Here is a 25836-nt window from a genome sequence, read left to right as displayed (position 1 = left end):
TAAACATTTGGTTTGTTGTTTGTTGGATTTTTTTTTTTCAAGAGTAAAAGTTAATGTGCTTTAAAACATAATTATGGTCTATTTCTATAACTTTTCTTAACATGAGCCTTATTACATTGATTGTTTTGGTTGCATACATATAGAGCTTCTTCTACCTGCTATGTTACTGCCTAACTTCCGCTATCGTGCCATGTCTTTTCCTTCGCCCTTTCTATGCTAGCTAGTCTTATACTTGACACCTTGACACAAGCTAGAGTTATCTGAAAAGAAGAAACCTCATTTGAGAAAATGCCTCCATAAGATCCAGCCGTAAGGCATTTATTTTCTTAATTAGAATTGATGAGGGAGAGCTGATGCCATTGTGTATAGTGCCATCCCTGGGCTGTTGGTCCTGGGTTATAAGAAAGCAGCCTGGGTAAGCCATAGAAAGCAAGCCAGTCAGCAGCACTCCTCTCTGGCTTCTGCATTAGCTCCTGCCTCCAGGTTCCTGCCCTGTTTGATTTCCTGTCCTGACTTCCATCAGTGGTGAACAGTGATGCAGAAGTAAACGCCAAGTAAACCCTTTCTTCCCGTGTTTTCGTCATGGTGTTTCATCACAGCAGTAGTAACCCTAATTAAGACAATTTCCCTCCCTGTTTTAGGGACAGGCTCTCTTGTGGCCCAGTCTGCCCTTTAACTTGCTAAATGCTGAGGTTGGCCTTGTCTCTACTTCAGAAGTGCTGGGATTATTTGTAGTTCAGTGTAGACATAAGGCCTGTCTTTATTTTGAGACAGTTTCCTGCTGCATGGCCCAGCCTGACCTCAGACTCTTCCTGTTTCAGCTTCTTGATTGTGAACAAGACCAGTTGCTCTGTTTTCGAGAACAAAATTTTCAGCCAGGCAGTGGTGGCATATGCCTTTAATCCCAGCACTCAGAAAGCAAAGACAGTTGGATCTTGTGAGAGTTTGAGGCCAGCCTAGTCTGCATAGTAAGTTCCGGGCAACCAGCACTATGTATGGGAGACCCTGTCATAAGACCAAAAAATGAGTAAAAGAAAAGAGTAAATTTTTAACTAAACAAAATATCGCACTAAAGCTTAAGCATAAAGCTAATATAAAATATGTGGCTTTTGTTTTATTACTGGGTTTTGATAACAATTTCCAGAGTGTTGGTGATCTATTTATTTGCTGGCAAGATGGCCAGCAGGTCAGGACACTTACCACCAAGCTCACCACCTAAGTTTGATCCCTGGAACCCACATAGTAGAAGAAGAGAAACAACTCTGGCAGCTTGTCCTCTGTCTTCCACACTTGCACCGTGACACAGTCACATGCCTGCAAAAAGTAGACAGTACATAAACAGACATAGAATCTCCCTTGACTCTAACATGGTTCTGCATGGCTAAAGACACTCTCCAAGTGTTTTCTCCAAAGAGGAATAAATGTGCTATCCTACTAGTGTGAAGGCATGTGTTCTCAGCTGGTAATCTCAATCTTCTTCCTTCTCTGTATATTTACCTTCTGCATGTGTATATATATATACCTTCCTTTGTTTATGTGCCTCCTGCGATCAGTATGTAGAAAGCAAAAGTGCCCTAATGTTCTCTTAAAGGCTTATAGAGGGCCATCTCTTAATAGCTAGAAGACAAAGTGGAATTTTTAAATCTCAGATTCTATGCCTCCTTACTTATAAAACAGATATAATAGTATATTTTGTATAAGTTTTATTATATGTATACACTTAGAGTATGTATTGTTGTGTTTGTGTGTTGAGGTTTGAGGACAACTTGACAGGATTAGATTCTCTCTTACATGTGTGTCCAGAGATCAAACTCAAGTCATCAGGCTTAGCAGTGAGTTCTTTTTCCCATTAGGCCATCTCACTGGCCTGAAGCTAATAGTATGTATCTCAGGGTTGTGAAGATTAAATGACTGACATATATAAACTATTTCAAAATTCTACCTAAGATATAAACATTACAAGATCTAAAAATATTAGCTGAAGTCATATCTATCAGATTTCACTATATTATGAATCCTATTTTTATTTGCTTTGCTTTTGTCTATAAAAATGACTGGGAATAAAATAACCCTGAGTTGAAATTTGTCTCATAGTGAACGTTTTTGGAAACATGAAATTAGGATGCTTTTGTTAACTATCTCTGCTTTTCCTCTAAAGAAATAAAATACCAAATAAAATAACAGTATAAGTATGTTATATAAGTAGCTTACAAAGGTAGTTATATTTAGACTCTGCAACAGACCTATAAGGTATAGAGAATATCCTCGTTTTCGGTTGAGGAAAAAATGGCTCAAAAATCAGAAAACTAAAGAAACAACCTGGGATTGTAATGCAGCCCTATAATCCCAGCACTTGGGAGGCTGAGATGGGAAGTTCACAAGTTCAAAGCCATTCTGGGATATGTAGTGAATTTGAGGTGACATAGTGTATGACCCTGTCCCAACACAAGCTAGCAAAATTATACAATCAAATACCTTGATAACTGTTCCTGTTTATATGACATGAAAAGTTTTACAGGATTAGTACAAACATGGAACACTTGTCATAGTATATGTACAAAAGGCATGCTGCATAGTGCCAAAGGATTAGAAACACTAAGCAGGTTTCCCCCCTTTGTGTAGTTTAACTCACCAGAAGATTTTTGAAATAAAGACATCATTTAACTAGGAAGAAAGCAGGCATTACTTTTTGCATTTGGAATTTCTTCTGAACTACAGAAATGCATAGCCATTCTGATTATCTTAAAACAATTAGAGAAAATAGCTTATAATATTAATTACAAATAATTATTATAAACAAATTAAGACATGGTTCTTAAAATGGCTTATAGTGACTTAAAGTGAGAGGTTTCCAAGTTTCCTAAAGTGAAAGCACGGTGCAGGTGGAAGTTTGAATGTTAAACTTGAGAAGCACGTCTTGACTGGACCACCTGGGATTATGGGGCCTTTGGTTGACTCATTTGATATCCTGTGTTTTAATTTTCCTACTTGTAAAGTATTAAGGTTATACTTTACAATAACACACAGGATTTGTATAAATAATATGTATGAGGGTTTTTGTGTGTTTTATATTTGATATACACGCTAAAAAATAAAAATCCAGTTCATACTTTGAACAGTTGGATTACCTTCATAAGACTTGCTTCTTGGGCAGTATTTATAAAATTTATATAAGAAGATACCTAAAGTATAACCAAGGAATGCATATTCTGGGTATGGCATAGTAATTGAACAATTTTTTTTGTTGTTGTTCTATTATTTCAGAGTAAAGATGGGAAAACCCCATTACACATGACTGCCCTCCACGGTAGATTCTCCAGATCACAGACCATTATCCAGAGTGGTAAAAAGTATTTCTGTTTGTTTCTTTTATTTCTTCAGTGTAATTTGGTTTTTGGGTTTGGTTTAGTTTTGTTTTTGTTTTATTTTGTTTTGTTTTGTTTCTTTTATTATCCACAAAGTGGATGGCACTGTAGAATTGCCATAGCAGTGTGTATACTGTTAAGATTTTATTTCAGATCTCTTGAAAATCAGCACAGGATAAAATACCACAAATATATGTCATTCTATTATTTCTATTCTTCTGAATTATTAATTTCATTTCTTTATCTTTTGAGGGGATAGGAGGTGGAAGTCTCCCTCCACAGCTTAAGCTGCCCTTGAATCCACAGTCCTCTTACCTTATGCACACTTTGCCCAACTATGAATTTTATTTCTTTAGCAATTAGTGTTGACCTTTTCCCCAGTATTTCTAGCTGGAAAGCTACCTGTATATTAATTTGTGCTTTATTGCATTTTTTCATTTTTCCTTTTTGAATATTTTGAACTCTTTTTAGGGTTTTTGTTTATTTTCTGCAATTTATTCTTGTATTTGAATTAGTACTAGACAAACTAAATTTTTAAATAAAATAATTCTATGTCTATTAATGCAAATCTGTTTCTCAGACTACATTCCAAAGGATTGTTTTTTAATAGTCCTTAAGATACCGTTTTTTAAGCTGGGCACAGTAGTGCACACCTATAATCCCAGCAGATCTCTGTGAGTTTGAGGTCAGCCTGGTCTACAAAGCAAGGCCAGGGCAGCCAAGGCACATGGAGAAACCCTGTCTCAAAAAATGACAACAATAACAACAAAAAGAGATAAAATTTTTATTAAAAGGTTTTCTTGTTCTTTTTTAATATTTTATTTTTTATGTACATTGCCTGAATGTATATCTGTGCATGTTGTGCATGCAGTGCCCGTGATGACCAGAAGAGGGTGTTAGGGTTCCTGGGACTCAAGTTACAGATAGTTGTGAACTTAAGTGTAGGTGCTTGGAATTGAACCTAGGTCTTCTGGAAGACTATCCTGTGTTCTTAACCAATGAGCCAGCTCTCCAGCCCCTTGTTGGCCTTTTTTTTTTTTTTTAAATCTCTTATGTGTGTGTATAGTGTGTATGTATCAGAAAGAGAAAGAAAGGCCTACGAGCGCTATAGTATACATGTAGGGATCAGAGGACATCCTCAGGTGTTAGTCCTCACCTTCTGTCTTGTTCAAGATAGACGCAGGATGTTCACTGCAGACTGGCTGGCCCACATGCCTCCAGGGATTCTTTCATCCCACCTCCCCACTCATTGTATGAGCATTTGACTTACAGATGGGCACTACCATACCTAACATGACTTCTGTTCCTCATGTTTAATGGCAGGCATTTTGTCCACCGAGCTGTCTCCCCCAAGAACCTCTTCACTAGCTTTTTGTTGCTAGACTTCTGCAAGGGAAATAAAAGAGCTCATGGTTTAAAGATTTGTAAAGTACACTAAGCAGTGGTCGTCAAGAAACACAGGTTTCATCTGAAGTGCTGTTCTGGTCTCTAGATTCACTGCACCCTAGAACCCCTGTTAGTTTAAAATATGTTTAAATCCTATACTGAATTCACTATGCAGTTAGTAACTCCAGTAAATATGCTGTGAATGAAATTGGTTAGAATTGCTAATACTTTATGCTTAAACAACATTTTACATTGCATTGCACTTAACAGTTTTGGCCAAACTGTATGTAATCTAGTGTCTGGCTGACACTATGTCCTTTATTGCAGGAGCTGTAATTGACTGTGAAGATAAGAATGGAAATACCCCTTTGCATATAGCAGCCCGGTATGGCCATGAGCTGCTAATCAACACTCTTATTACAAGTGGTGCTGACACTGCAAAGTAAGTAGCACTTTAGAGAGGTGATGATAGCTGTCCAGGGAAGAGCAAAAGCAAGTGGACTAGAGTTTTCTAGATACTTCAATCAAAAATGTGAATTTTATCTTCAATTTATTTATTATGAATACGGTGCTCTGTCTACATGTACACCTGCAGGCTAGAAGAGAGCATCAGATCACATTATAGATGGTTGTGAGCCACCATGTGGTTGCTGGGAATTGAACCAGGACCTCTGGAGGAGCAGTCAGTGCCTTTAACCTCTGAACCATCTCTGCAGCCCTGTTTATTTTTTCTTTACCTTTTATTTTTGACATGGGTAGATTTTAAATGTTCTGTGTATAATTTTATTTGATTAGTCAGTGTGGCATGTTTTTACATTTCTGTCTCTTTTTTTCTCCAGCATAAATAATACAAAATTTTGGTAAGAAATTTAACTTTGCCAGGTGTGGTGACGCACACCTTTAATCCCAGCACTGGGGAGGCAGAGGCAGGTGGATCACTATGAGTTCAAGGCCATCCTGGCCTACAAAGCAAGTCTAGGACAGCCAAGGCTAACATAGAGAGACCCTGTCTCGAAAAACCAAAGAAAGAAAAAACTTAACTTTTATATGATCCCTTTCTTTTCAATCTCAAAGTTCCAAAATTTGTAAACACCAAATGCTTTTTTTCTTGGACCGGCTGTAGATAGTGGTTTTAGACTGTGCTGTGCAAAGCCCAGGAAATCCTTAGTTGCTAGTGCAAAGGTGTCTCTTCTCCCCAACCCCAACTTCATTAATCAAGAGTTCACTTGCCCTATAAACTTTTGTTTTGTTTTGTTTTGTTTTGTTTTCGAGACAGAGTTTCTCTGTGTACCCTTGGCAGTCCTAGACTCAGTTTGTAGACCAGGCTAGCTTCAAACTCACAGTGATCTGCCTGCCTCTGCCTCCTCAGTGCTAGGATTAAAGGTGTGCATCATGCCCGGCACCCTATAAACTTTTAAAACATGAATTATTTTGTGTATATTCAACGAAAGTCAAGATCTTACTCAAATTGGTGTTTCCAGTTGCTGTATGTCATTTTATGTGTATTCATGAACAAATTTTAAAGCTTTTATATATTCATAAGTTATATGCTACTATACACATGGTCTAAATGGTTTTTAAATGTTTATTAATGTTGATTTAGTGGTGTATATTGATGCTTATGATTTTTCACATTTCTGTACATTGCTCTAGTTTATTTTATTAGATTTAATTTTATAGTAGAAGGATACATACAATATTCTCCTTATTTAGAGTCAGGTTGCTTTCGCTATTATAGAATAACTGAGATGAGCATTCCTGAGCATATTATATTGCAGAAATGTTTTTAAATGGTGGTGTGAGATGAGGCAAAAGTTTTGTTTCCTGAGCAAATTCCTAGAGACATTTTGGTGAGGAAGAACAGAATCACTGACATAGCCCAAAGGTGCTGCTGGGCATTCAGCATTTACAATATAGACCCATAAATTCACAATAGATGACGGTGCTGAGATTAGGAAAACAAGCTTTGGAAAAATAAAGCTGAGTGATGAGTTACACCCCTTTTCAATGACTGGCCAGATATTTCTCTAAAGTACTAAGAGGTTTGTACTCAACCAGTTATCTTTTACTTAAATTATATCTTTATAACATATTTAAATTATTATATTTGTATGTGTGTGTGTTGTAATGAAGTTTCTGTCCTATTCATTTAAGGCGTGGCATACATGGAATGTTCCCACTACATCTGGCAGCCTTAAGTGGTTTTTCAGATTGCTGCAGGAAACTCCTTTCTTCAGGTAAGTGGAACTTTCACAGATCAGTTTGTACATGCTTGCTCACACTTTCTCTCTCTCCCATCTATCCTCCCCCTCCCTCTCCAGCTCTGAAAAAATGTTTTCTTCTTGTAATTAATTCCCTGTTTTTAGTTGGTGACCTGGGATGTGGAGTTCTATAGAGCAGCTTTCACCCAGTGATATTAGTCCTCTTAACTTGTCCTATCTAACTAGTCCTAGAAGCAGAATACCTTAATTGGCATTATTTCCTTGGTTTGAGTCTTCATTTTGAGAGTTAAAAGTCATATAAATATCCTATAGCCTTAGGAAATTATTAATTCATTACCAGTACATAAAATGCTGTAACTTGAGTTGGTATGGGTTTTTGTCAATATTACTCCAAACTATGATCCTTACATGCATTGAATTACTGACTATAGAAGATTTAATTGATTTTAAATTATTTTGTATTTCTTCTGTATGTAAGAAAGTTAAATATTAACGTACATGTTTACTGAAATAATAAAGATTCAGAGAAATTATTATATAGTGAGACAAACACTCTTCTGAGGTTGGGGGAGTTGGTTTTGCTCATATATGTGTGATATATTTTTATGTTTGTAACTTCATGGTTGTGGTTGTTTAACAGGTATCTACATTTAACCACTTATTCCCAATTTGCATGAAAAGAAATACTAAAATCTCTCCCCATCTTAATAATAGCCACATGAAACAAAGTAATAGTCTTTTTTAGAAAGGAGGGAGATGATCAGTGGAGAGTCTGTAAAACCAAGGCTGACCTTGAACTTGCAATTCTCCTGTTTCTGTTTCCCAAGTGCTCAGATGACAGATGTATATCATCATGCCTGGCTAAAGTGCCAAGTGGAGATATCTGTGTACTATATCCTTATAAATTCACTTAATGTACACAGTTCAATTTTTGTAACATGCTCATGCAGGCATATAAAAATTACATTCATTGTGGAGCATCTTTAATCCATGTAAAAGACATCATTTGCATAATATGATAGATATATTAGCCACCTAATACCCTTTCTATAGAACCACCAAACAAAATCTTTCATGGCTGGCCTTTCTCACCTTATGTTCTTAAAGGGTCGTATTTGTGTCTGTTATCAATACTTCATTTCTTTTCTTGTTGTCTGTTATTTCCCATTGTATCCTGTAGCCTTTTAGGAATTAGAATGGTTTTGTTTGCCTGCCTGCCTGCCTGCTTGCTTGCTTGTGGCAGGTGTTATACTGTGTTACCAAGGCTAGCCAAGACTCAGAGGATCTTCCTGCCTTAGCCTTCTGTGCAGCTGAGACTATGAGATTGAAGGTGTGAGTGATCACCAATAGCATAGTCTTTCAAACAAGCACCAAGGCACTTGTTATAAAACTGACAACCTTTATTGGAGTTTTTCATAATCTTCTATATTACTAGTGTATTATTATTATTATTATTATTAATTTTGTACTTGTTAAGAATATATAGGTTTGCTTCGGGTTGAAAAGAATAATGATATTTGATATTTCTTGATATACTATCTTAATGCAAAGTAATAATATCTATAGTATTATATAAGAGAGAAGACATATATTCCTTTCTACAGGGTTTGACATAGATACCCCAGATGATTTTGGCAGGACCTGTCTACATGCAGCTGCAGCTGGAGGGTATGTTAATAGAATTTTCATTTATTTTAAAAGGTGCAGAGGATTATGGGAGTCAGTGTTAGAGTATACACTTAGTATCTCAAGAGCACCTAGGGCCAGTCCAGAGAGAGACAGACACCAGCCATCTCTTTGTTCCTCTTCATTAGTTCTGAGTTGCCACAAAATAGAAACTGGCTGGAGTTTAACAAAAGACAGAGTTTGGAGCAGCAAAAACTATTTTTGGGTTTTGTTGTTGTTGCTATTGCTATTTGGTGGTAGTTGTGGTAGTAGGTTTTGGGGGGGGGTTGTTTGTTTGTTTTTTGTTTCTTTTGTTTTGGTTTTGGTTTCTTTCAACTAAGTAATACGTATTAAGCAGAAAAGAACAAACCTACAAATAAAAATGTTCCTGAAATTATGAGAATATTGAAACCATTGTGAGTATTCTAAATAATACTATATATTCTCTCTGTAAATGTAAATTAAAAATCATATCTTCATGGAAGATGATGATACAGTTATGTCTTGGCTCAAAAGAAGAAATGTGATTAGAACATTTTAGACTAAGTTTTATTTACGTTATTTTAGTTTAGATTTCTAAGACAGAGTCTTGCTATGTAGCCAAGGCTGACTGCAGCAGTCAGTCCTCCAACCTCAGCCTCTGGATGCTGGAATTACAAGCATGCATGTGCACCCTCCTTGTTTGGATTTAAGTTTTAAGAAGTACTGTGGCCAAAGTTAGTCAGTTAGTTCTACTGACTGATAAAATGTCTGGTCTCTGAAAGTGTTCTGTTACCTTACTGCTTCTGATAATTTAAATTTGGGTTCAGCCATTTAATTCATGGTTTATCAAAAAGGATATTTTGTGGGCACTTTATTTCTAGTGATAAGTCCTTAACATTTTCCTGTGATTTCAAAGAACAATTGTGCTGAACCAAGAATGCCACCAAATCTAAATTAAATTGCAGAGATGAATTGAACATATGTGAATTACTCCTTTGTTCTTCTAAGGCCACCAAGAGACATTTCAGTTAAACCTGATGTGTGTGTAAGTTGCCTACAGGAGAAGTCAGCAGGCAAGGTTTTCATTACATATATAAAGTTAATGTTAGGTTTATTAAAAGTTATAACAAGCATTTAAGAATGCCCTACAGTTGTAACTAAGGTTTAGTTTGAATAAGTCATGACAGCATAGGAGACCGTGGGGGACATGGACTTGTTATTATTATGTGTGTTAAGGGTACAAAAATTTTTTTGTTTTTAGTTCATTTTAACTTAGTGTGTTAAAACCCATCACACTTAGGACATTTAAATATGAATACTGGTTCCCTAAAAATCTCTTAGGATCTCTTACAAATGAATTTTAATGTTTTACTCTTCATAAAATATAATCCTTATTTTAAAATATGCATTTATGCTTATTTAAGCCTTCCATTTTTATCATAAAAATCACTGACAGTTATACTTTCAAACTCTTTTTCCCCCCAACTAGAAATTTGGAGTGCCTAAACCTTCTGCTGAATACTGGTGCAGACTTCAACAAAAAGGACAAATTTGGGAGGTAATGTGTGATTTAACTACTCTGTAAAGCGAGGTTAAATTTGCTTCCTTAATGGTTTGCTTGACCTTTAACTACTTCTGAAATTTAACTTTATGTGTCACATGGCATCTTTTGAGTTGTAATCATGATGAGTTAAGAGTCTGGAGTAGGGCCTGGGATGTGGCTTACCTTCCTCAAATGCACAAGATTGCGTTTGAGCCCTAGCACTGCTGAAGAAAAGAAAAAGAGCACTCAAGTGTACACCACCCAACTAAAGCCAGTGGTTCTAAGCGTTCGTTCTCAACCCCAGTCTTTTAATTGAGTTCCCTCAAAATCCTAGGCTACCTCTGTCCTTCTTTAAAGTTATTATTTAAGAATTTATATTAAAGAATAATTTTGTCTGCTTGTGTGGCTGTGCATCACATGTGCACAGTGTTCATGGAGGCCGAAAGAGGATTATCAAATCCCTTGGAACTAGAGTTCAGACCACTGTAAGCTCATCGTGTGTGCTGAGGATTGAGCCCAGGTCCTCTGGAAAAGCAGCCAGTGCTCCTAACTGCTGAGCCATGTCTCTAGCTCCGTCCCTGTCCTCCTTGAAACGAATAGTCCTTTCTCCATCGTCATGGCATGGAAACTTAAACTTCATCTTACCAAAGTGCCTTCACAAAAACTCATAGAACCTACAAAGTTTCCACCGTCTGTGTATGTGTGTGTGTGTGTGTGTGAGAGAGAGAGAGAGAGAGAGAGAGAGAGAGAGAGAGAGAGAGAGAGAGAGAGAGAGAGAGATCCTACTTCCCACTACTAAAAAGAAAAAATAGGTTACAGATATACGTGTGACATTCCACCTCTCTTGTTACTCACGTCCATAAAGCCGGCTGAGCGCAGTCTGCGGAACAGCTATAAAGGACAGCAGCTCATTGTCTAGCCTGCTGCTAGCATGTGTAGTAGTGTCAGTTGACGCTTCTATTCTCTAATCCTACCTATAGCAGGAATAGACACACAAAATACATCTAAAAACATTCAGGCCGGGCGTGGTGGCGCACGCCTTTAATCCCAGCACTCGGGAGGCAGAGGCAGGCGGATCGCCGTGAGTTCAAAGTCAGCCTGGTCTACATAGTGAGTCCAGGACAGCCAAGATAACAGAGAGAAACCCTGTTTCAAGAAAAAAAAAAATTTTTTCAGAAAAGAAGTAAATGCAGTTTGAATTTGTTTGGAAGATACAGATGACAGTATAAACAATATTTGTCAGCAGGTAAAAACCTGTGTATGCCAGACTGTATGCTGGGAAGGGTATAAATCAGAAGGAAATGTGTGGATTGTATATTGGTGCATATAATAGTAACAGTGCAGAAGAAACAGAAAAGGATTGTTTATGGTAGGAAACAGGACATGAACAGAAGAAAACTAAATGCTGTTTGACCCTATAATACTTGAAGAATAAACTGAGTTCATAAATGTACTAATAGAAGGAATGAATGGCCCACAAAATGAAATTTCATAGCTAATTTTTTCATTTGTAATTATTTGCACATTCCATGCAATAAATAGCACTGAAGGTTATGAAGTATATTCTGAGTTTAAGAGCTTTACATTTCCAGGGCTGACTGCACTTTTAAAATCTCTGTAATAACTGGGCATCATGGCACATGCCTTTAATTCCAGCACTTGGGAGGAAGATCTGTGTAAGTGGTAGGCCAGCCAGACCTGCATAGTGCGTGTGACCCTGCCTCAAACAAACAAATTTTAAAAACTATAGTAGTGTCTTATAAGGCAAAATAATGTTTTGCTATCATTTTCCTAAGTGAATGTATTAGAGGGGGCAAATACACCGTAAGAAGCTCTGAATTAAAACTTACCATAATTTTTGGTTTTCATTTAATGAAATCATAGAATCATCTTAGTCTGATCATTCTACAATAGTCACTCCTATGTCTAATAGCATTCTGTGTAATTTTAGTAATTAGAAATTAGCTGTGATTATTCAGTCTTTAAAGATTAAAGCAGTATACTAGCTCTTCTGAAAGACTGCAGCTAGCTTATTGCTTGAGAAATCTACTATTACTGTTCAGGCCTGCGTGGAGTTGATAACAACAACTCGTTTATGCTTCTGGGTTTTTTGCTCCTTGCTTTTATCACTCAAGACATGGACTATGGGGCATTTTTGTTAGTGTAAGACAAGCTTTATTAAAATGAAAGTTTTTAGGTTTCTAAGCAGAATATTGAGGTTGTAATTGGTTTGGAACTGTATTGTAGCTAAATGTGCGGAAAAGGGTCAGCTGTGCTCTGTGTTTACAAGGGTACGTACCTGGCCTTTATCTTTCCTGTGTTAACTTGCTCACAAAAGATCTCCACTGCACTATGCTGCCGCCAACTGCAATTACCAGTGCCTGTTTGCTCTTGTGGGGTCAGGGGCAAGCGTCAACGACCTTGACGAAAGAGGCTGCACACCCCTGCACTATGCGGCTACGTCAGACACAGATGGCAAGTGAGTACCATGTGGGCAGAAGAGGGTTGTTACTTCTATAATTCGCATCTTTCTTTGGGGACTGTTGTACTGTAAATGTATATTTCTTTTTTGTACTTTTATAATTTCCTGAATCCACAGTTTGTAAAATAAAGACATTTCATAATTATTACTAAGGCTTAGCTGTTACTGTCTTCTGAGCATCTGGCCCTTACTTTAAAAATATAGTAGAAGATTTCTTATTCTTCCTACAAAACAGTATTTGTTTGCTTGGTTTTTTGTTTGGTTGGTTGGTTGGTTGGTTGGTTGGTTTTTTGGGTTTTTTTTGTTTGTTTTGTTTTTTTTTTTTTTGTTTGTTTGTTTGTTTGTTTGGTTTTATATTACAGGGTTTCTCTGTGTAGCCCTGGTTGTCCTGGAACTCACCCTGTAGATCAGACTGGCCTCGAACTCAGAGACTGCCTGCCTTTGTTTCCCAAGTTTTGGGACCAACACATAGCAGGTACATGTTGCTTAAGTAAATATTATTAGATAGCAGGCTAAGTAGATGTTAGAGAAGAAAGGATACCTGATATATAAACTTTGATCAAAAATCCCATTATCATCCAGGCACAGTGGCACACACCTATAATCCCAGCACTCAGAGAGGCGGAGGCAGGCAGATCTGAGAGTTCAAGACCAGCCTGGTCTACAAAGCAAGTCCCGGACAACCAAGGCTACACAGAGAAACCCTGTCTCGAAAAGACTGAAAGAAATCCCATTATCAGATCCATTTGTAGTACCTCAGTATAATTTTTTCTTCTTAGACTAAAGTAAACTCAGTGAAGACAGCAGATTAGATTGTGAGTGTTTCTGGTATTCCCCGTGTGTCTGAGTCAGCAAAGAGTAAAATGTTAGGAATCAATAATGATTCCTATAGAAAGTTGTTTTAAAAAAAATACTTTAACATAAAAGTCTATCTTTTGCTTTTCATTTTTTAAAAACACATAGGATTCTTGACTGAGGGAATGGCTCAGTGAATAAAGTGTTTGACCTCACAAGTTTGAGGACTTCAGAATCTATGTAAATCCTGATCAGTAGCAGACGTCTGGAATTATAGGATTTGTGCCATGCTATGAGAGTCAGAGACAGGAGAATCCCTAGAAGTTCCCTTAGCCAGCTGGACTGAGGTGCATAGCCGCAAAGCACAAGCAGCCTTGTCTCAAAGATAGATGTGAAGTCTGACGCTCAGGGTTGTCTTCTGACTTCCACATGCATCCATGACACATGAAACCATACCCAGACACGTGCACATACACACAAAAAATACACACACCACAGCACACATATGTAAGTCAGAGGATAATTTTCAGGAACCTATTTTCCTTCCACTTGGGACCACATAATTGAACTCAAGTTATCAGACAATTCCTGCTTGAAGGGTGCTATTTGGTACCATTGAGGGTATTATAATATATAAAAGTCCAAAAGTAATTCCTGAGAGGTCTAAGTGGCTTTAGGCAGTTCAGCATTAAGGGAATAGCAGTTAGGAGCTGGAGGGGAATGGGTTTGTAGGTAAGACTGATTGCTGTGCAAGCATGAGGACCTGAGTCAGGGTCCCTAGCAACCATGTAAAAAGTTAGGCGTGGCCACACACACCTGTAACCAGCACTGAGGGTGGAGGGACGGGTGGGTAGATCACTAGAGCTTGCTGGCCACCAGCCTGTCTGAAAAATAGCAAGCTCCTGATTCAATGAAGCCCTGTCTCAAAGGAGACAGAGAGTAGTGGGTGTGTGCGCGCACGCACACACACGCGCACACACACACACACACACACACTGGAAAAAAGGATCAGCATCAAAATATGCATGGCTACTCATAGACACACATAATTAAAAATAAAAAGTTTTTAAAACTACAGAGATAAGGGGTAAAGAACTTGATTATCATGTGAGGTAGTGCAAGCCTTTAATCCCAGCACTTGGGAAGCAGATGCAGGCAGATTTCTTGTGTTTGATGCCAGCCTGGTCTACAGAATGAGTTCCAGGACAGCCATGGCTACACAGAGAAACCCTGTCTTCCGGGAGGGGGGGTGGTTAAGGGGGGAAGGAACTATTGCCTGATTCTAGCCATTTTATGAGTGTATGTTGACCCTTACTATCTGAATGAGTGAATAACACCCCTCCAACACTCACACATACCCCCTTGATCTGATCTGATCTTGCAGGAAAGAGGGGTGTTGTCAGTCAAAGACCCTTGTGACCCCAGTTTTAGTCTCAATAGGGCACTGTTAAAAATTGTCAGAAACCATGCTTCTGTATAATGTTAATAGACAACAGTTTACAAATATGTTGTGTATGACTTAGCTTACAGGACAGTTCACCAGTTATAGTTTGGATAATATCAGATTGGTAAAACTTTTATGAGTTTTACATTGTTAGAATCCCTGTACCTTAAAGATTTTTCAAGCATAAAAATAGTAGTATTATAGCTACATAGAATTTTTATACATTTATTTAGGCTGTACTTTTGGAGCAAAATTAAAACTTTAGCAATTTAGACCAAGTTTAAAAAATGGTAGTCATAACCATAAACAGATTTACCTGTATACAAATGTATCTGACCCATTGTATGAAACCAGTGGTCATTTAGCCTTCTCCCAAATAGTTAGGTAAATGAACCCTTTCATTGTTAAAAGCCCAATAAAATTAACCAAAAAAACACAAGCAATTATAGCTTTAAAATAATATTTACATTATGTAATCATGGATATAAAAGTTTTGATAAGAAGAGACTGGTTATATTTTAAACCAATAATTAAATACTGGTAAGTGGAAAGGCCAGGTGTGGTACGGGGCAGAAGCAGGAGGATCTCTTAAGTTGAGACAGGTCTAGTCTACATAGAGAGTTCCAGGACAACCAGAACTCTATAGAGAGGCCTTGTGCCAAATACACACACACATATACACACCTTAAACCAGGTGAATGAATGAATGAATCTGTGTATGTATGTATGTATGTATGTATGTATATATGAATACACATACAAAAATATATTTGCTACTAAAAATATAGAATACAGTGTGAAGCTCCACATTCCAAATAGTTATTCTTACTGTATAGAAAGGTTTATTGAGTTGTATAGTCTTTGGTTCTGGTTAATTTTGGCATGTGATTTTTTTATTCTTTGCAGTTTTTTTTTTTTTATATAATAAAGTACTAAATGTGAATTTTAGATTTTTCCTTTTGCTGTTATTGTATATAGGTGCCTGGAATACTTACTAAGAAATGATGCAAATCCTGGGATCCGTGACAAGCAAGGATACAATGCAGTTCATTACTCAGCTGCCTATGGTCACCGTCTGTGTCTTCAGCTGGTAAGACTCCTGAATTCTCTTGACAGGACTAGTGTTGAGTTTTTAATTTGATAACATAACTACGGTGTGACTAAATGGTTCAGAAAATACTGTTTTGCTCTTTAACATTTTCAGATTCCATTTACCTCTTATATTCAAGGTTGCTTCAATAAGATAACGTTGCTGGTTTCCTTTAAAAAAGAAAAAGATTAAATCACTGAGCCCAGTGTAGTAGCACATACCTATAATCTTAGTCCTTGAGAAGCTAAAGCAGGAATATTGGAAGTTCTAGGCTAGCCTGGGTACAGTGAGATAGTGTCTGAATGTTGGGGCATTTGATCTCTTGAGGAGGGTCCAGCACAGCAATGTACCCCTGTAGTCCTAATAGGGAGGCTGAGGAAGGATACTGGCTTGCATCCTGACAACATAGCAAGACAGTGCCTCAAAAACAACAAAACAAAAACAGATAAATCTCTGAATAAGGCTCCTAAAGTCGTGTTGTGTTCTTGATACAGTCATATATAGCCAGGCTGGCCTCAAACTAGCTGTGTAACCAAGGATGACCTTGACCCTTTGATCCTCCCATATCCTAAATCCTGAGCATGCACCATCACGCCTAGTTTATGTGATGCTAGGGACTCAGTTCATACAAGCACACTACCAACAGCTATCACGACCAACCTCTAGGCCTCCTCATACTCACTCTAGGTCTACTGCTTATTTCTATCCCTTTCAATAATTATCTTCCATTTTTTAAAAACCATATCTTACTTGAAAAATAAAATTCCTGAGAGTTAGATTTCTCCCATATGTTTAGAGAACTCTGCGAGCTCCTTTCATTTCCCAGTTCTTCCTAAAAACGATGGTCTGCTTCTGTAAAAGAAGCTTGAATTTCAACTGTGACCTCATCTTGGAATATATACACTATTCAGAACCCACTTTGTCAAACTGGAAGGGAAGGAATCAGGTGCAGTATACTCCCGTGGTACAGATCCTTCAGTTAGCAGCTTCCTTTATATACGTACATTACAGCATTGCTTCCCTTTGATAGGAAGTAGGAGTCAGTGATGGCATGCAAGAAGGGCAACATATTTAATATATCATTTAGTGTGCTACTATAAAAATAACCCATACTTTTATAGGTTATTGTGGTTCTTTAGACCAAAATCTTAGGCTGTGTATATAGATGTGTTGTCTACTATGGTGTCTGATTATCTGTGTAAAAGACTTCTTTTCTGGAGGCAAGGTAATGGTCTAAAATAAACTTAGCAAAGCCCCTATATCAATAAAGATGTCAAATATATTAATATATATCAACAACATTGTAAGATGTAATTTCTAACTTTTATTTCAGATTGCAAGTGAAACTCCTTTAGATGTTGTAAGTATTAGTTGATTCCCCCTAATATTCAAAATAGAATACTACCATTCAGAATAGTGTGTTTCTTTGTTCTCTTTAGAACTGATGTCAGATATGTTTTCACATAGTGCCGCTGAAACCAAGATGGTGACAAGAATGTGTGTTCAGAAAGGGAGGTGTTTACCTAATGGAATACCATTTCCCCAGACATGGGTTAATAGAGATGCATTCAGTGGTTTGGTTTTGGTTTGTTGGTTTGTTTGTTTGTTTGTTTGTTTGTTTGTTTTTAAAGATTTATTTATTTATTATGTATCCAGTGCCAGAAGAGGGTACCCGATCTCATTATAGATGGTTGTGAGCCACTATGTAGTTGCTGGGACTTTGGAAAGGCAGCCAGTGCTTTTAACCTTTGAGCCATCTCTTTAGCCCTGACTTGGTAGTTCTTAGAGTTCTTTTGTGATTGTCCTGTTTGTGTGTGAGCTTACTAGGTTATTGATAGACTTTGAAATGGACTGGAGTGAGGGATAGGAGAATAACTACTATGATATACTTAAAGTACCATTTTTAACAGTTTTAACCGTCTCTCCTTCTAACATTTTTAATGCCTCTCCTTTTTTCAGTTAATGGAAACCTCGGGAACAGACATGTTGAGTGATTCAGATAATAGAGCAACCATAAGCCCTTTACATTTGGCTGTAAGTACTGCCTTTGTAGCCAACATGATAGCTAGTTCACAACAGAACTCTACTTGTGTTAACTCAAGCTAGAGCCCTAGACATTATCATAGAATTAAAACTTTCTTATTTGGTCCAGAAACTTCTTCAGTGCATTCTTGGTTATCTGCTTCTCGCTTTCCTTTTAAGTGGTGGTCCTTGGCTCCCTTATGCCCTGCTTTTAAGTGAGAGGATATGGCTTTGACAGGAATTTAAAATGTGCTGTCCTGTTAGGATGACTGTAGTTTGTTAAGCAGATGTTACACACCACCCAGTCTCTGTAACCCTCAGCAGTGGTTGCTGGCTCATGGCCATGAGTGCTAGCTACTTGTAGAGTCGGTGCTGCTTCACTTGCTCATTCCTGTACAATTTTGGTACATGCTCTATTATTGCCCATCCATCAAATTCCACTGAGTGCCAGTCACTAAGCCAAGGAAATTAGGAAATATTAAGTAAAACCTATCTTAGACCCTCTGGACTGACAGATATTTATTTTTTTCAACAAATGTGGATAGAGGTCTTTTTTTTTTTTTTTTTTTTTTTTTTAAGATTTATATATTATGTATACAGTATGCATCAGATCACAGTACAGATGGCTGTGAGCCACCATGTGGTTGCTGGGAATTGAACTCAGGACCTCTGGAAGAGCAGTCAGTGCTCTTAACCGCTGAGCCATCTCTCCAGTCCTTTTTTTTTTTTTTTTTTTTAAAGGAGGAAACAAAATGGCAGCTAAACTTTTATTGAAGCCTAGCCAGTGGCAGGGATACCTTGTGTATTAGACATTCAAAAAAGAGTTCATTGGGAATGGTCTTCACAATACATTCGTCTAAACTGCTTTAAATAATGTTAAAAGCATATTCAAGCGCCTATCCTGAGTTCTAATAGGGATTTTTTTTTTTTTTTTAATTTTTAATTTTTAAATGATCTCCATCCAAGGACTGTCTCTTATTTTCCTACCAAAAAACTCAGCCACAGGGTAGAGGTCTTAATCATTAGAACACTAGGATATATCACCAGCGATTTATATGAGCTCTGATGTTAAATCTAGAACTTCATTTAACACAAGTTCATTTAACTAGAAGTTCAGTGGTCAATTTGTTTCCTTTCACTTTTTATCTTAATTTCTTCCTTGCATATGGACAAATGCTGACATACTGGATCTTTCTTTCTGGCTCTTGCTCCCCTCCCTCACTTTAGTTATCTAAGTAACTTAGAAGATGCCTGGCTTAGTTAAAGTTTCTTTTGCTGTGATAAAAACAACATAACCAAAAGCTAGTAGGAGAATGTCTTAGCTACTGTTACTGTTGCTGTGAAGAGACACTGTAACCAAGGCAGTTTATAGAAGAAACCATTTAACTGGGAACTTGTTTACAGTTTCAGAGAGTGCAGGCAGGCATGGCACAGGAGCCGTGTAGCTAAGAGCTTATGTACTGATCTTCAGGCAGAGAGAGCAAGACTGGGCCTGATGTGGGTTTTTGAAACCTGCTCATCCCCAGTGACAGACCTCCTCCAACAAGGCCTAACCCTAACCCTCCTAATCCTCCCTATATAGTTTACCTACTGGGGAGCAAGCATTAAAGCATATGAGTCGGCGGAAGCTATTCTAACTTAAACCAACACAGAGAGGAAAGGGTTATTCCGCTTACACCTCCAGGTCACCTTCGTTAGTTATTGAAGGCACGTTATTGAAGGCACGAGGACAGGAACTCACACAGCAGGAATCGGAGGCAGGAGCTAATGCAAAGGCCATGGAGGGTGCTGCTTAGGAGCTTTTACCTTTGGCTTGTTCGGCCTGCTTTCTTAGAACCCAGGACCATCAGCTCAGAGGTGGACCTGCTCACAGCGGGCTGGACCCTCATATATCAATCACCAATTAAGAAAATTCCTTACAGGTTTGCCTATGGCCAGATAGATCTTACTCTGGAATTTTCTCAGTTGATGATCACTTCTCTCAGATAATGCTAGCTTCTGTCAAGTTGACATAAAAACTAGCTAGCACAATGTTCTAAAGTTTTCTGCTTGCTTGTGTCCTCTACTAGACTTGAATTGTAAGGATTGAGTCTGAGTATGGAGAAAGTAGCTGTTTACTATTAGTGACAAGAAGGAAATTTCCTGAGTAGATAACTAGGCATTTCTTGCATTGTCACTGTCACTTAGCACTGTCATTTCTTGGTCATATGCTAAGTGCTAGATTTGCCCTTTGGTAGAGATTCAACAAATCAGTGGTTTCTGGAAGTCCTGTGGTCTGTCAGGACTATCATACTACCTTATCGGTGTTGCTTTTCTGTCCTCCCCCCACCCCTCAGTTGACAATTTCCTTCCCTTCCTCCCTCCCTTCTTTCTCTTCATTACTCACAGGATTTTGCTTTGTAGCCCAAATAAGCCTTAAACTCACATTCTTTTAACTTAGTCTGCCATACTTTGCAATTACAGCAATTTCTGTACCACATGAAATGTTTTTGGGTTTTTTTGTTGTTGTTGTTGTTGTTGTTGTTTTGTTTTTTTCAAGACAAGGTCTGTGTAGTCCTGGCCTCATTTTGTAGACCAGGCTGACCTCGAACTCACAGCGATCGGCCAGCTTCTGCCTCCTGAGTGCTGGGATTAAAGGCTTGCGCCACCATGCCTGGCTGGAAATGTACTTCCTCAAGCATTTCTTGGAGAACTATTTGATACTGTTAGATCTCTAAGGTCGCACACACTTTTAATCCCAGCACTCGGGATGCAGAGGCAGGTGGATTCCTGAGTTCGAGGCCAGCCTGGTCTACGATGCGAGTCCAGGACAGCCAAGGCTACACAGAGAAACCCTGTCTCAAAAAACAAAAAAACAAACAAACAAAAAGAGGTGAAACTCTAAATTTATTAAAATTTATTTTCCTTTTGCTCTACCTACTACCATAAATTTGACTAATACGCAGTTCCTGCATTTTACATGCAATCAATTTATCAGTTGACGCTTGTGTTGCTCCATCTTTGGGCTATGCAAGCACTGTCAGTATACCTGTGTTAGATAGTTTTTCTAAACTGAAATGGACAGAGTTTTCAAATTGAGTGATTAAATTGCAATTTTTGCATATTATATCTGTCTTAGTTGGGGTTTCCGTTGCCGTGAAGAGACACCATGATCATGGGAATTCTTAGAAGGAAAACATTGAATTGACTGGCTTACAGTTCAGAGGCTTAGTCCATCAATGGCGGGAAGCACGGCAGCATGCAGGCAGACGTGGTGCTGGAGGAGGAGCTGAGAGCTCTACATCTTGATCTGAAGGCAGCAGAAGGGAGCTGTGTTCCACAGCAGATGGAGCTTGGATCATTGGAGACCGCAAAGCCTGTCCCAACAGTGATGCACCTCCTCCAACAAGGCCACACCTCCTAGTAGCGCCACTCCTCAGGGCCACCACAAGATCTACTCCTAAAAGACTTTCAGAAATTAGTTTGAAATAGTTTATTTTTTAAACTCACCTTTTCAGCCAGATACAGTGGGATATTGGAGTGAGGCTTAAGGGGAGTGTTTCCTCCTGTGTGGGTATAGACCTCAAGGCTTCCTCCTGTGGCCCTGGAGAGGTGATGAGAAGACGCTTATAACAGCACATCATGATTTGACATGGATGTGATCCTGCTCTCCATTTGACTCTTGGAGATAGTTAAGCTTGTAGATAATTACTTCCTATACAGGCATCAGTAAAGCCAAGTTTTCTCTTTGCTTGTACTTTTTCTTTTCTTCTTTTACTGTGGTTACCCTGCACCTTCTGTGGCCATTTCAGTATATCTCATGGGTGATTCTGATTCTGCCTTTACATGAGTTCTGGAAATAGAACGTAGGTTGCCAAGCTTACGTAACAAGTGCCAGTACACATAGACCCATTTTACCAGCCTACAATTTTAGACATTTTGCACAATACAGCTTTATCGTCCTTTGAAGCTTATTGCTGTATTCCCTATATAGTATCTTGTCCAGTGTAAATAATACATATTTCCTTGACATCTTGATTGTTTAAGTGAATTGTCTGAAAAGCTTCCTTATTATGCTGTGTAATGGAGGGAACTCCATTTTTTCTGACTTTATCTTTAACTATTTCTCATAGTTAGCACTATGCCTGATAAATATTCTACCAGGTCTCAATTTAGTATTTTTGTGCTGAAAGTTTGCTTATGTGTGAGCTCTGGCACATCATGGGGTAAAGGTAGTTGCTTTAATTTGAAAAATCAAGACTTGAACACCTACTATCTGAAATTACCCTTCCGTCCTTGTGATTTAAATCTAATAAAATTTTGTCAAGGAGTCAATGTCACTGGACTGATAAAGAGCATGAGCTTTCCTGTCCTAGCCTGACAGCCAGAGGTTGCAGGGACTCCATGTCACATCACATCCTTTTGTTTTTTGTTTTGTTTTTGCTTTTTGAGACGGGGTTTCTCTGTGTAGCCTTAGCTATTTTGGACTCGCCTTGCAGATCAGGCTGGCCTTGAACTCAAAGAGATCCACCTGCCTCTACCTCCCTGAGTGCTGGGATTACTACAGGTGTGTGCCACCATGCCTGGCTCACATCTTTTTTTTTTTTTTTTTTTTTTTTTTTATGTTTGCTTTGATTCCTGTCATTTGAGGTTTTGTTATGGAATATATATTCCTTAATATGAGAGAGTACTGGTGCCTATTACAAAATCTGTGGTTTAAATTTTCTGGCTTCTCAGCATAAAAGTTTGTATGACCTCAGATGTAACAATGTAATTTACATTCTCCGGTGCAGTGGGGTGTTGGTATATAACCCAGTGGCAGAACCTGCTTACTTCCTGACTTAGCTGACCGGCATAAGTCCTTGGTTTCCACTCCCAGAACTGAGAGAGCTACTCGGGGAGTTGGTCTAAGTATGTATTTTTTTTTAATTTATGTATTTTTATTTATTTCTAGGCTTATCATGGTCATCACCAAGCCCTGGAAGTGTTGGTACAGTCTTTGTTAGATCTTGATGTAAGAAATAGTAGTGGTAGAACACCCTTAGATCTTGCAGCATTTAAGGGCCATGTTGAGTGTGTGGATGTACTCATTAATCAGGGAGCTTCAATCCTCGTAAAAGATTACGTTTTGAAGAGAACACCTATTCATGCAGCAGGTATGCCAAATATTATACTTGATTTGCCACGTATGCTCTTGATGTTCTTTTTCATATTGCTACTTTTTTTGTGTTTACTTTTTATGTTAGTCAAATGATGGTATTCTGAAGGAAAAACAACATCAAGACAACACTTTTTAAAAAGCATAAAATGGAAGTTATTTCAGATTAATATGTACTGTTATAGCAACCATTAGTGTTTTAAAAATAAAAAATAATAAATCTTTTTTATTTTAAGACTTATTTGAATTTTATGTGTATGAGTGTTTTGCTTGTGTGACTATATGTATACCTGGTGCTTGCAGAAGCCAGAAGGTAGTGTCATATCCCCCAGAACTGGAGTTGTGGGTGGTCGTGAGCCATTATGTCTGTGTTAGGAACCAAACCCGGTTCCTATGCAGCAAGCACTACTAGCCACTCAGCTATCTCTCTAGCCCTAATAGTCATTTTTACTTATTTTACTAGTCTAGTATACTACATTAAACACTTAGAAAAATTTACAGAAGTTAACTTCTGTATGAACTTTTTACAGGAATTACTACAAGGCAGTACTCACTTTCAATAATCAAGACTGGTACAATTGGAAATAGTAGTCAAGCCAGATAATGATGGCCCAATCCCAGCACTGAGGAGGCAGAGGCAGGTGGATCTCTTGAGTTAGAGGCCAGCCTGGTGTACAGACCGAGTTCCAGTACAGCCAGGGAAAGAGAGGGATGGGGGAAAAGAGAGAGTGAGAAGGGGAGGGAGAGAGAGAAGCCAGGTGTTCTTCTTAGTCCCAATCTTTCTGGGATCTGGTTCAGTTCACTTTGTGTTTATGAAGTCATCCTTAAGAAACCACTCAGATATAGGACTCTAATTATACTTGTGTTGTTTGGGCAAGGATATGTTTTAGAATATTATAGAAATCTAGAAAATACTCTGTTACTTCTAGAGCAGCTTTTAAACGCTATCGGACATTCAAGCAAGGCTTAGAGACAACTGTTTTAATGAGCATTTACACTCTTTGGTTTTTCAAGACAGGGTTTCTCTGTGTAGCCTTGGCTATCCTGGACTCACTTTGTAGACCAGGCTGGCCTTGAACTCAGAGATCTACCTGCTTCTGCCTCCCTGCTTCTGCTGGGATTACAGGTGTGTGCACTTAAACTTTCTAATAAATATGTTTGTAAAAACTGTCAAGTGATATGAGTAAGAAGTCATTTTCTATTATAAATAAGTGGAGTTATATAAATCTAGACAAAATTATATTGTAACCACAGATTATTTACAGAGCCAATTTAAAGCTTTAAACGAAGTATTTGTCATCCCCGGCCTTTTGTTTAAAGACATGGTCTCATTACCCTACACTGGCTTAAAAATGATGTATGTAGCCCATGACTCCCTCAAACTGACAGTGTTCCCGCATCGGCCTCCTCCTCACATGCTAGGAGTACAGGCAGCCACCGGCTTAATAATTCATGAACAATCTTGAAAGATAGAGCGTCTCAGGCACTCTGCTGTATAATGCACCATAAGTGCTACTCATCACATAGAACAAAAAACACTTACTGAAACTGTGTTTCTATAGATGTCTTTCGCAATCAAAGGTCTTTTGGGACGCGTCTTATTACTTATATGCTCTGGGAAAGCACATTTTCCCCCTTGAAGTTTAACATGCTTATCTCACAATGATACTATGGTGGTATTGTGGTTATTGAACCTAGAACACAAAAACACTCGTCAGCAACTACTGTGTACTGAGTGTAAATGAATTGGCTTTTTAATAATAGGCCAAATTAGATCTCTTTGAACTATCCTTAAGTATTTTGACACTTGTTTATTACTAAGGCTAAGAGCTGTTGTCAGAGTGTAACATACAGATTGAGTGAAGGTGGTTTTGAGTGATAAGTTTTTATATTAGAGTTTCCTATAACTATTAAAAGGTACTGTAGAAAAGCTGGAGGAACGGCTCAGCTGTTAGAGTGCTTACTTAGCACATGTGAAACCCGGGTTCCACATAAAAGAGGGAGTGGCGGTGCGTGCTTATAATGATAGAGGCAAAAAGGGCAGCAGTTCTATCCCTAGTACAACAGAAAGAAGATACGGTGCTACTCGGTTGTAATATCTGCACTTAGGGGGTAGAGGCAGAAAGATCAGAAGTTCAGGGTCATTCTTTGCTGAAGAGTGAATTTGAGCTTTGCCTAGCCTGTGTGTGACTATCAAACAAAAAAATAAAATTTTATTTTTTAAAAAAGTACAATAGACAATTAGGCACCTACTTTTCACTCATTACTTTTCTGCATCATTTTTTGCTTGCATATTTTCATTTAGTGTGTGGCAGGATCTAAATTTTGGAGAAGATATAACGTACTTTAAAAGCTTCCTATTGAGGTGGAGTGGTTGTTCTGCTTGCCAGGAATGCTTTTGGGCATATAAAAACATTTTATATAAAATATGTGTCATTTATTATGTATGTACCATTTGGTATTCTTTTCAGCTATAAATCACCTAACCAAATGTGCCCTAATTGACAGGCATTTTAGTCTCACCCCAGAGTGTGGTTTGTTCCTCGGTGGGTTGTGTCCACAGTGCCGCCGTCAGCGTCTCCATCCCCTCCTGCTTTTGCATTTGTCACACAGCGGCTGCTCTGCAGGGTCACACCCACAGCCAGCATTTTAGAAAGAGGTCTTAACAGAGTAGAAACCTACTTTATACACATGTTGTCCTGC

General features: G+C 38.2%; 1 protein-coding gene across 6 annotated transcripts in view; it reads left to right on the top strand.

The window, feature by feature from the left end:
* The window catches only part of Ankrd28 (ankyrin repeat domain 28), a 181536-nt gene that overhangs the window by 143288 nt on the left and 12412 nt on the right, over positions 1 to 25836 (top strand). For all 6 annotated transcript variants that reach the window (XM_051141679.1, XM_051141671.1, XM_051141664.1 and 3 more), the window contains 10 exons: positions 3265 to 3343; positions 5079 to 5193; positions 6906 to 6988; positions 8578 to 8641; positions 10110 to 10178; positions 12502 to 12642; positions 15863 to 15974; positions 17308 to 17334; positions 17934 to 18008; positions 22930 to 23131. In XM_051141679.1, coding sequence (XP_050997636.1) covers positions 3265 to 3343; positions 5079 to 5193; positions 6906 to 6988; positions 8578 to 8641; positions 10110 to 10178; positions 12502 to 12642; positions 15863 to 15974; positions 17308 to 17334; positions 17934 to 18008; positions 22930 to 23131 — 967 coding nt within the window. The remainder of the gene's footprint in view (positions 1 to 3264; positions 3344 to 5078; positions 5194 to 6905; positions 6989 to 8577; positions 8642 to 10109; positions 10179 to 12501; positions 12643 to 15862; positions 15975 to 17307; positions 17335 to 17933; positions 18009 to 22929; positions 23132 to 25836) is intronic.

The sequence above is a fragment of the Acomys russatus genome, chromosome 3 (genome assembly GCF_903995435.1).
Source record: "Acomys russatus chromosome 3, mAcoRus1.1, whole genome shotgun sequence".
NCBI classification, from domain to species: domain Eukaryota; kingdom Metazoa; phylum Chordata; class Mammalia; order Rodentia; family Muridae; genus Acomys; species Acomys russatus.
This window is presented reverse-complemented; position numbering and strand designations above follow the sequence as displayed.